Genomic DNA, 12,527 nt, shown 5'->3' with positions numbered 1-12,527 from the left:
TGTTACTTTTGCTTTTGCCTTTCTGACCAACTGACTTTAAATCAGGGGTTCCCAGTGACCCCTTCATTGATTTGATTAATTTGCTAGAGTGGCTCATAGAACTCAGAGAAACATTTTACTTATTAGATCGTCAGTTTATTATCAGGAACAGCCAGATTGAAGAGATGCATAAGGTAGGGTATGTGGGAAGGGAAACTGCACCATTTTCCCCAGATCTACTTGTTTTCACCAGAGGGAAGCTCTCTGAACCTGAGGCCTTACGGGTTTTTATGAAGGCCTCATTACATAGGCTTGATTGATTAAATCGTTGACTGTTGGCCATTGGTTCTACCTTCAGTCCCTCGCTCCTCCCCAGAGGTCTGAAGGGTGGAACTGAAAATTCCAACCCTCTAATTACTTGGTTGGCTCCCTTGGAAAACCCGTGCCATACTCTTTCTCCCCACCCCTGCCCCAGACAGGTTCAAAAGTCATCTCATTAACATAACAAAAGACACCTTTATGGCTTACGTTGCATAGAAAATTCCTAGAGTTTCAGGAGCTGTGAGCCAGGAACTGTGGACGAAGACCAAATGTATATGAGAAATATATTTTGGTCATTTGAATGACCAGATATGTATTTCTTATAAATCACAATATTACCTGTGGCAGAACCTCTTTTTCTGAGTATTGAACCACACTTTGCAGAGAAGTGGGAAGACCTTAATTTACCATTTGGGATGTTGATTATTGTGCTAAAATGGGGTGGGGAGTGGCTAACAGACGTCAGCGGGCTGTTGGCTCTTACAGGAAGTGGCTCTGCTGCAGATTGTTGTGCATTTTGATTGCTATTTCTGAGGCTGGCATGGGGGAGGGTTCTTTCTTGATGACATCTGTCAGCTTCACCTTTTGCTCCTTTTTGCTTTATGTGATCTTTTATAATTTGAGAAACCAGATAATTATAGTGTTTGAATGCTGAAATATGTGTAAATTAGCATTACATAAAGTTCCTGGCTATGAGTGAGGGATGTGTACTTCTCTTGAATATTTTTTCCTGCTCAGAGGCCTGTTTCATTGGCTTCTACATTTCTTATGTGATTTGCTCTCATAAATGACTTCTGGGTAAATGTAGTATTTTATTGCAATTATTTGATTCATTTTTCTTATAGGAAAAAATATTTAAGTGCAATTGCAAATGTTGAAAGTTAAGATAGTGCTACCTGCCTAGAATATAACCTATTTGAATCTTCATGAAATTATGTGAACGTTTTCCCCTTATAGTTTATTCCCCAGATATGCCTTCGCGGCTTCCAATCCAAGACATATTTGCTGGACTGGTTACAAGTATTGGCACTGCAATACGATATTGGTTTCATTATACACTTGTGGCCTTTGCATGGTTGGGAGTTGTTCCTCTTACAGCATGTGAGTATTCATTCTTCTGTGGCTGGAGTTATTTAAACATTGCATAACTATTTAATATTATAAAGTAATATGGCATCATAGTTTTGTTCGAATGATACTTAATTATTTGATATTATAATGTCATGTATTAGGAAAACCTCATTTAAGAAATATTATTCAGCTGAATAAAAACCATTTTTTAACAGGTCAGTTTCTTGAATGAATGTGGGAAAGAAAAACACAGCATACAGAGGCTAATAATGAAAGTTCATGAAAGAATTGAAAAAGCAAAATCAAACCATAATTAGAAGGAAATTGAATTTTATTCCTTGAAGTTTATTAGAGCTTTCAAGGATGACAAAAGATGGGTTCTTTTGAGATTTTTTTTTATCCCCTTTTAAAAAACACATATCTAATGGTGCTGAATAATTGGGAAGCGTGTCTTTCAAATATAGGAGGCTCTTTGGGAGATTGGTATACTAACTCTTAGTTGATTCTTTTTAAGTTCTTTGTGTTCTTAAAGACATGGAAAGGGGTCGATAGTATATGGTGCCAGAGTATATAGATAGGATTCTTTAAAGTTAGCCACAAACAATATTTTTAAATAAGTATAATAATATCCTCATGTCTCCTTAAAATAAAGTAAAATAAACTCGATCAGTTATAAAAATGAAAATCTTACGAAAGTAGCAGAATAGGTACTATTCACTTGAAGAGTGAATTAGTGAGCTAGAAGATTGAGCAAGGAGTTCTCCAGGATGTAACTCAGAGACAGGAAGTTGCAAGTATGAGGGAAAAAATTTGAGAGATGGAGGCTACATCCGATTGTTTCAGTATCTGTCTAGTAAGTAGTTCCAGAGGGTAAAAGAGATTGAAAGAGAGAGAGCTGACTGTGATAAAGGAAAAAGACAATCCTAGACACATTGTGAAGTTTTCCAATGCTGAATAGGGTGGTATATAGATGTTATGCTTTCAGATTATCCTACAAAATCATGAAAATCAGACTGGCATCAGACTTAAAGTCAGCAACATTGAATGTTAGAAGACAGCAGAATAGTCAACACATGGCAAAATTTTTGAACCCAAAATCTTATTATTCTCAGATAGAAGGACAAAATACAGACATTTCAATAGATGCAAGGACTTGGAAAGCTTACTACCTCAAATCATTTATGCAAAAAGTGTTTGAGAATATATTTTACTAAAACGAGCAAGGAATCAAAGACAGGGAAAGGTGTGAGCTCCAGAGAAAAAGAAACAAGTGCTTCTTATAGCTAAATCATAATTGTTGTTAGTCTACAATAATTAATAATTTTTTAGGTATCAGTTGGAAACTAAAATTCTAGATGATCTTAACGAGAGAAATTGTGAGGGGAGGATAGAATTGAGAGCTTTTTAGGTTGTCTTATTTGTGGTGAAATTATAGATGCTTTAGATAAAACAGGAAAATACAGTGTAATTATGCATTAAAAATACAGGAGTAACCAAGTAGAGTCCAGAACTGGCAAAGGTGATAAACAGCAAAGGTGCCATTGTTGCTGTTCAGGGGAGGAAAGATGGTCTTTTCAATAAATGGTACAGCATCAGCTGGACGGGCATGTGGAGCAAGTGACCCATACCATTACCGCCCACCTGACACAAGTTAACTTTAGATGGTCGTAAACCTGAATGTGAACATTAAAACCAAAAAACTGCTAAAAGAAAGTATAGGCGAACAACCATAAAAGAAAATACTGAGAAATTTGACTTAATTAAAATTAAGAACTTTAATTCATGCTCAGATAGCTTTGAGAGAGAAAGGCAAGCTACAGAGTGAGAGACGGTATTTGCAATACACATATCCAGCAAAGGACTTGTATCCAGGATATATAAAGAACTATATAAATCAGTAAGAAAAAGGAAGACAGGCCAATTAAAAAGTAGAACAGCAGATTTGAACAGGTGTTTCTGGAAAGAAGATTAAATAGCCAATACATACGTGAAAAGGTGCTCAGTATCATTAGTCACCAGGGAAATGCACAAGAAGATGCTGCTATGTACTCAGAAGAATGGCTGAAATTAAAAGAAAAGACAGTGCCAAATCCTCCTTAGGATGTGGAGCATCTGCAACATGCATACATTGATAGTAAGAGTATTATAGTATAGCCACTTTGGGAAGCTGTTTGATGTTATCTATCAGTGGTAAATATTATAAATACCTTATGATCCAGTAGTTCTGTTTCTGGGGATGTTGCTAACAGGAATAAGGACCTTGTGTCCACTAAAAGACATGTGTAATGGTGTCGTCACTGCAGCTTTGATAATAGTAGTTTAAAACTGGAACCAACCAAACAACTATCAGCAGTAGAATGGATACAGTGTGGCTTATCCCTATAATGGAATACTACATAGTGGTGAAAAAGGAGCTGGCTGACGCAACATAGAATAACATGGATAAACTTCACTTCTTTGAGAAAAAGAAGCCAGGCACAAAAGAGTATGGATTGTGGGATTGCATTTATGTGAAATTTTAAAATAGGCCAAATTGATCTATGATGATAGAGATCAGAATAGTGGTTACCTTTTGCTGGAGATATTGACTGAAAAGGGTCTTGAAGGAGCCTTCTGGGGAGCTAGAAATGTTGAGAATCTTATCTGGCTGACAGTTACTCGGATATATACGAATATAAAAATTCACCCAGACACACTTAATATTTATGTAAATTTTAATAAAAAAGTAACAAAACTTAAATTTAAGTAACTGTTAGGAGAATAGAAATAAGATGATGAGTTTTCATCCTAGGGAGCGGGAATAGGAAGCAGTGAGTAAAATTTGTAAAGTCTGACAAAAGACAGGAAAGACAAGAAGGGAGGGCTGAGGAAGGGGAGTAAAAGAGAAGAAAAGATAAGATTGCAATATCTGTGATCATAGGGTGTAGATAGAGCCTCATAACTGTGTATGTATAAAAGTGTTCCGCTACAAGAGATAAGTACGAAACAGCCCAGGTTAATGCTAGAGGGATTTGTTAACAAAGGCTGACAAAACGCAGGAACAGTATTCGCCAGCCAGATATTATTCAAGATGAAACACTTTAAATGAGGAACAGCATTTTATTTCATATTAATAAAAGGCATAGTCCACTAAGAAAACTTAAGAATTTCTATGCACCAGCAAACAGGACTTAGAAATATGTAAAACATTCATAGTTATAGTGGAAGACTAACACTTCTCTGAAATCAGTAGATCAAGTAGTCAAAAATTAAGTAAGGACTTTGAGGATTTAAGTAACAGGTAACAAGCTTGATTTCTGTTCTGAATTGTTTACACACACACACAATTAAAATCTAAATTATGTCACCCACTACACATTCTGTAACTTCTTTCTTTAAGTTAGCAATGTACCCGTGGCTGTCTTTTCCTGTAGCAATGTGTTGAGCTACCTTATTTTTAAGCACGCTAGTAAGGAGGACTTTAATTTATGAGTCTGTTTTCTTATCTACAGACAATTGGCTGTTTGTCACTTTTACTTGTTACAAGCATACTTGCTTTGAATGTTTTATACATATATGTAAGTAATTTCTGTCACAGAAAATCTTTTCCTGTCTTTCCATTTTGACTTGGCATTTGAGAACAGCCATTGAAGTCACTAAATTTTTGGTACAAGGCTATATAGGAAATGCTTAAACTAATACACAAGTACTGGTTTGAAAGAAAACCTCAGCTTTTGGGCCTCATTTCCAAATCTGTTTCTGCCTTTTCTGACTAAGAGGATGAGGGGATGGCTGTGTATTTGCCCTTACTTCATCTTTCCCTTCATGGCCAGATTTAAGATTTTGTCCTTTTGAGGACCCTTGAATCTGTTTGTCAAAAATTGGTTGTTAGTTTGCTTCATAGCATTGAAGCATGTACTCTACTGAAAAGTCCTCAATGTCAAAAATGTGTATCCCCAAAACTTTATTTTCATGAGCAGACTCAATGAATTTTAGAATTCTAGGTTAAAGAAAATACTCTGTATTATAATTTTGGAGATCTTTTCTTGAGATTGGCCCCCCCGCCCCCTTCAAACATCTAAGCTCATTTAATAAAAACAAGTAAGTAAATCTAGAGAGAATCAAAACTTTAAACATTGTGTAACATTTATTCTTTACTGTCACTAGTTTTAATGCTTGACTTTTTTTTTTTTAACTTTAGTATTATGAGGCTCAACCTTGCAAAGACTAAATGTTTATTTCAGTGGCATTCGCAGTGTTCTACTTTATCTGTTTAGTTGAGCGACTGTATGAGTTACGATGAGAGTTGTGACTGTATGCCTTCATGCCCTTTCTTGGTAGGTCGCATCTACAAGTGCTTGTTTACTGGCTCTGTGAGCTCCCTGCTGACACTGCCACTAGACATGCTGTCCACGTAAGTATTGAACCTCGTGGTGGTGGAAGGCTGCACATTGTGAATGGTGCTCATTTTTTCTTCTGCATACTTGTGTTTGTTGTAATTTGAAAAGTCCTTCTATTCCAAGGACAAATAATACCTTATGTTTGTTACCTATTCTAAAGTTACAGCTACAGTGGAAGTAGCTGACATATATAAATGATGTTTTAAAACATACCCATCTTAAAGGACAGTTTGGTAACGGTGGGACAGCTAGTTAAATAAGCTGTCGTGTAGTGCAAGAAATGTACTGTTCCATATAGTGATACGCTGGGCGTTCATTTAAACATGTGTTTTTAACAACACAGACATTTGAAGTCAAATTTCTTTTTAAAATGTTTTTTGTGATTGTTAGGAGATGGACTGTAAAAACTTGTTCACTGTGGTGGTTTTACTGTATTTTAATTTGACATAAAGCTTTGTAATTGCGGTTTCTTGGGAAAGACATATATGTGTTTTCAAAATTATTGATGTTAGAAATGCTGTAAATGATAAGCTGTATCAAGATCATTAGAATATTAAGCTTGCAAAAGATTGCACCTCTGTTTGCTAAAATCTTCTTTTGTACCCAATTGACCTTAGGTTTCTGATCCCTATGTCAGTAAGGGCAAAGAACAATATAAGACTGTCTTTTAGGACAGAAGCATGCGGAATATATTATAAAAATAAGCCAAATGGCAATAGAAGAGAGCAGGAGAGCATGTTACATTTCTGATAGAAAAGAAATCGAGGAGGTCTTTTAAGTCTCTTTTGTCTGCATCATTATTTTGAATCGTGGCTGAAAATACTTAGAAATATTAGATGTGTTTGCAACTTGTTTTTCCTGCTTGCTAGTTTTACCTTTTTTGGATAGAACAGGCAAGTTATTTAATTTATGTGTTTCTTTGGCAGTATAGGGAATAGATAAGATAAAAGGTTTTGAACTTGAACTTTATTTACATTACAACAGCTTTCAAAGTAATGTTTATAAGTAGACAAGGATCTTGAAAATAGGGCACTAATGGCTGTGGCCCTCATAAAAAGGAGAAGCAGTAATTTGACACACTTGAGAATTTAGAAATAGTGTAATAAGGTAGCCCTTTGTATGAAAATATTGACTTTCTGTGAAATGATTCAGTGAAACAAATAGGACAGCGTTACTATTTTTGGACATCAGATTTTTATATCAGCCATCCAGAACACAGTCTTAGTATAGAGGCAAGAAAAATCAGTCTTGGCTGAAGTGTCATTCATATGTCTCCATGTATATGATGTAGCTCACCTCCGGCTTTCATTTAGGAATCGTATACGAAATAAACGCACATATTAGAAGTAGCGAGGGAGATCAGAAAAAAGCAAGGGGTGACTGCTAAGAGTGATGGAAGTTATATTTTAATATCTATGAACGAATAAAAGAACCGTTCTAAACAGGGCAGTCTTGTTCCATTTAGTGTGAGGCTAGAGTTGTATTTATCATTGTAATTTTTGAGAGAGCAGTGTAGCAGCCAGTCAGTATCTCAGTTGTTTAGAAGAGGTGACTTGAGGTCCCATCTGTGCTGTTCAGTAAAGTGGGGGTGTGTTACTTCTTTAATGGTTTCTGTTTTAAGTGGCTAAATATGTTAATGTTTACCAAAGCTTAAATTGGTAGGCTTTGGCTTTGTGAAAAACAGATGTTTATGGAAGCCATGTCAGTGAAAATTTAGTATTTTAGTCTCAAGTAAGGCAGTATTTTACTTGCCTACCACCTTTACTTCTTGTTGGCGGAACCATTAAACATCTGGTTTTTTGGCAAGTGTGATCACTTAGGTGATGCAAAGATGTAGCTGGTTGTAACAGAAGGAACCCTGACATTGGAATTTAAAAGTTGCTGCATCTGCAACTTTTTGGTGACCTTGGGCAAATCACTGGACAGTTCTGAACCCCTGTTTCCTCATCTGTAAAATGAGGAAGATCATGCCTCAGGGATTTGGGCGGGCTGTTCAAAGATTAAATTCACAAATACATGTAAAAACTATATGTGAATTTTGAGCACTATGTTAATACATAGCAAAATTATCACCAAAACTCAGAGCTGTTGCTTGCCTTATGTTGGCAGGCTCTCCTTTTCTCTGTGACCTGATTGGTTAGTGGGCCACACCTGAGTTGCCTTCATGAGCTTCCTCATTGACATGGGAAGAATGCTGAAAGCTTGGTGGGAATAGTGGAAAGAAATTGTAAGCGTGGGTTGCTTTTATAATCTCATGCTGCCTTTTAGAATTTGAAGAATTGAGCCAGTTTTTCTGAAAGCACTTATAAGTAAATCACTTATTTTTTCTGAGTAATGTTTCATTTTTCTCTATAGAATCCATTTTCTGAAATTTTACTTAAAATTTCTTAATATCTTAGCAGCTGCTACATATTCTGTAGCTCAGTTCCTCAGCATCTCTAGGCACAGTCTATCAGTTAACTATTGCTGCAAAACATGCTGTCCCTAAAACTTAGTGGCTTAAAACAACAAACATTTTATTTGCTCATAATTCTGGGAGTTAGCAGTTTGGGCTGGGCTCAGCTGATCCATTTATCTGTTGAGCTCGCCTCCATTATGCATATGTATCACTGGGGTTGGGTAGTCTAAGATGAGGTACCTTGGCTCTTCCATATGGCTTCTCATCTTCAGAAGGCTAGTGGGGCTTCTTTACATGGTGGCCTCAGGGCAGCATTCTAAAGGGGTGAGAGTGGAAGCTTACCTGAAAGCTCTCTTCTAGGCTTTAGAACTCAGGAAATTCGCTTCTGGTCCAGACAGTTCACAAATCAGCCCAGATTCAAGGTGTGAGGGAAAAGGAAAGGATTCTACAGTTTGTCACCATTTAAAAATCTACAATAAACTCTACAATAAGCAGTTGCTGTTCTTATTGCTGATGACAAGGAAGGAGTAGAGAAGGGGGTATTTTAGTCCCAACCTATCAAAATTTTAATGGTCTGGAGGGGTCCTTAGCAAGGGGGTGATTAGTATTCCTCTTTTGATTAAGGTATATTCCAGATAACATCTGAGGGCCACATTAGTTCAGTTTGGAGCTACCAGGCCGAGGTCTCCCAAATTGACCCTTCCTTAAGTTCTCCATGGAGGGAAAAATGTCTATTATGGTGGTGAATTTTCCAAAGGCTACCAAGATTCTTGAGTTACCTTTGAATTACTCTGAAATCAGACATAGACCAGGGAAGGATATGCTCCTTCAGAGAGGAAAAGAACAAAGAGGTCTTCAGTATTATTATACTGCGTGTATTTTCATGTGAACCATACTTGATCTGTCTGGATTTGTTGAGAAACTAATATACTTTTGGTGTATTTGCAGTTGGCATCAAAATTTAATCTGCGTTCTAAATGAGGCATTTGTAAAATGTACCACAGGCTCCTTTGCCTTACGCATTGTGTACTGTGTATTTCTCAGCCTTCCTTTATGTTGTCTTTAGGCCTTTCTAGAGGCCCTTCTCCACCTTTCTGATTTGCTGATTCTGTTCATTTACATGGGTTTAAGTATCAGCTAACTAAGTTGGTTCAACTTGTGTATAAAATAAGGATGAGGATATTCTTAGTAAGGGTTGGACAGAGTCATGTATCTTTAGGAAATTACATGTATTTAATACTTGACCTTTGTCAAGTATTTGGCTACTTTCAGTTTTTTGCTTGCTGCCTTCCTTTTTCTCAGCTATGTTCAAAGAGAGGCTGGATAGCCAATTTATGTAGTTCTGATGTTATTCTTTGCTTTCTATAATATGAACACATATAATACAAATATATAAATAAACATGTTTGGCCAGCTTATAAGATAGATAAATTGCCACCATCCTCAGAAATAATTCTTTTTGAGAGACTGATTTTTCACCAGAAAGTTATGACTGACTTTTCTTGTTCTTTCTGAGATTTTTATGTAAAGTGAATGTTGTTACCTTTGGTTTCTTAATTTTAAGTGTTCTTTGGAGTAATTCTATGTACTTTTTTTTTTTTTTTAATAGGGACAATTTGTTGGCGGATTGTTTGCAGGGTTGTTTTGTGGTGACGTGCACATTGTGTGCGTTCATCAGCCTGGTGTGGCTGCGAGAGCAGATAGTCCACGGGGGAGCCCCGATCTGGCTGGAGCATGCTGCTCCGCCCTTCAACGCTGCTGGGCATCACCAAAATGAGGTAGCTCCCTCTATCCCCAAATTCATTTTATTTGGGTAGGACATAAGAATTATTGTCACCCTCTAAGACCCAAACCCTTGACTCCCGTGTCCCTCATTGCAAAGCAGGACAGTGACAACGTTTGGGAGAAGATTAAAGGAGATGTGAAAAATCAAAAGAGTGCTGTTGTTACTTTGCCTCTTAGTTTTCTAGCAAGACTGGGAACAGTACTGGGGGTATACTGCATGCTCTTTCATTCCCTTTGCCTGGGTTAACAGCTTACCGCCGGCCTGGCAGTTAATATACAAACCTCCTGCGTGGGCTTCTGACGTGCTGCATAACATTAAGGAAGCCCCCTTACCCTCTTTGTTCATTAGTTTCTTCATGTGTAAAATGCCTCACCTTTGTTGCTTTTAGTAGAAACATTACCAAAAGTAGAAAAATTGGAGTACTGTTGATAACAGTCTTGTACAGTTTTACTTTTTATTTATGAGATGACATGCTTAGATACAAGAGTGTCTGCTAGAGACATTAAGAAGAGGAAGATATGATAAATGGTTTTTATTATCTTGTTTACTGAGAAATTATAGGGCTGAAAATGTAAAAAAGAACCCAAACTGGCTACTCACAATACAAAAACAATTTGCCCTTTGTAAAATTTTATTATGAAAAAATTGACTATAAAATTCAAAATAATACTTAACGATACTTAACGACTTAATTTTTCAATTAAGGACCTTTGGCTTTTTTTAGTGTGAAGATTGATTTCATCAAATTCTGCCATACCCTTTTTTCTACAGAATTAAGAGTACAACTTCGCCTTTGAAAACCACACATATGAAAAATGGGACTATTAAGCAAGTTTTTACCTAGTGTTAATACTTTCATCATTGTACCTCATATTTTGAAGCATTTTAATACAGTTCTTTTAGAATCTTCATTAACTCCATAGGAGTTCAGTGTTTTAATTAACTACAACTAGGTCTTTGCATTTGGTAGGTAGCAGAATTCAGGAAGAGCCAGAGAAGGGTGCTTGTGGAAACTGATAAAGTTCATATGGACAGGCTTACCCTCCTGAGCAGAAATGAGAAACCTTTCCTCAAGTGTGAACTGAGAATTAAGTTATAAATCAGTATGTGTGTAAACAGATACATAAATATATTTTCATCCCTGAAGTGGTCAGTAAAGACAAGAGATGCCTTATAAAGAAGGATTACGGAATGATGTATTCAAGATAGCCAGATTTGTTAACCTGTTTCCTGTAATGCTTTGTGAAATGTTCATCTCTAAATTATATTGAATGAATATGTACACTGTTAAATGAGTTTATGTTCTTATATACCAAGTTGATCCAAATTCAGATACATTTAGAAGAAATGCCCTTGAGAGGTGGGGTTTTTCTGGAATTTTAATAGAGTTTGTGTCTGTTTGCTAGTTTTGTTTTTTTTTAGAAGGGAGGGTGCTATTTGAAAATAGAGCAAAACTGAGGCAAGTTAGCCAAATTTCTGGTCTCCTCTGTTATTTTAGGCTCCAGCAGGAGGAAATGGTGCTGAAAATGTTGCCCCCGACCAGCCTGCTAACCCACCAGCTGAGAACGCAGTGGTGGGGGAAAACCCTGCAGCCCAGGATGACCAGGCAGAAGAGGAGGAGGAGGAGAATGAGGAGGAGGACGACGCGGGCGGGGAAGATGCAGCTGATGCCAACAATGGGGCACAGGGTAATGGCCGCCGGCCTGTGCTCAGCCTTCCTTCACGACCATGAGTCCATTCCCAGCTCACCTTGGGGAGCATTGGAGTTTTCAAAATTTAATGGGTTTGAAGTTCTATTTCTAACCTGTTTTTACTTTATTTTGGCAGACTTGCATTTATGGATATACATATGCATACTTTTTTTTTTTTCTATGAAGCAGGGCACATTTTGAGTTTTACAGTTGTACTTTAGGGACTCCCCTAGTGGTTCAGTGGTTAAGACTCCGAGCTTCCACTGCAGGGGGCATGGGTTCAATCCCTCTTTGGGGAACTAAGATCCCACAGTGCCGCATGGTGCGGCCATAAAATAAAATAAGATTAGATGAGATAAAATAAAATTCTACTTTACACAGGACTTTTTATAGGATGGATGGGAAGAAATTATTTGTAAGTTGGAATAGATCCTGTTTTTTTAAAATGGAACTTGATACAGTTTTATCTTATTCCTTTGCCATTTTTATTGAGTCAGTACAACTTTTATTATCAAAGAAGAATTCTTGAAGTGTACTCTGCAGGCCAGATAGCACCCAAAGAAACCAGTTTCTCATTTTCTGGCAGTATAACTCCAGAGTGGTAAAGAACTTCTGAGACCAGCCTGCCAGTCAGCTGTCAGTAGTTTCACCACCTTCTTTTCTTTCCTCTGGCCCCAGAGTTTTCCTGTCAAGCGCTGCACTGTCTCTGGGTCCACTTATCACTGCTGATACCTGAGTGTTTCTTGTGTGCCAGGCACTCAAACACCAGGTCCCTGCCTTCATGGAGTTTCTGGTCTAGTGACGAAGTAGAAATATCCAAGTGAACAAGTTTGTCATTACACATTGTGGTAAATGTGCACGTTGCTCTGAGGATGCTACTGAGGAGAGACCTATTTTAAATA

General features: G+C 37.2%; 1 protein-coding gene across 3 annotated transcripts in view; it reads left to right on the top strand.

Moving 5' to 3' along the window:
- Nucleotides 1-12,527, top strand: part of MARCHF6 (membrane associated ring-CH-type finger 6) — a 76,530-nt gene that overhangs the window by 21,525 nt on the left and 42,478 nt on the right. For all 3 annotated transcript variants that reach the window (XM_060009666.1, XM_060009667.1, XM_060009665.1), the window contains exons 4-7: nt 1,258-1,401; nt 5,692-5,764; nt 9,758-9,926; nt 11,433-11,622. In XM_060009666.1, the coding sequence (XP_059865649.1) occupies nt 1,258-1,401; nt 5,692-5,764; nt 9,758-9,926; nt 11,433-11,622 (576 nt within the window). The remainder of the gene's footprint in view (nt 1-1,257; nt 1,402-5,691; nt 5,765-9,757; nt 9,927-11,432; nt 11,623-12,527) is intronic.

Source organism: Delphinus delphis, chromosome 3 (assembly GCF_949987515.2).
Source record: "Delphinus delphis chromosome 3, mDelDel1.2, whole genome shotgun sequence".
Taxonomy (NCBI): Eukaryota; Metazoa; Chordata; class Mammalia; order Artiodactyla; family Delphinidae; genus Delphinus; species Delphinus delphis.
This window is presented reverse-complemented; position numbering and strand designations above follow the sequence as displayed.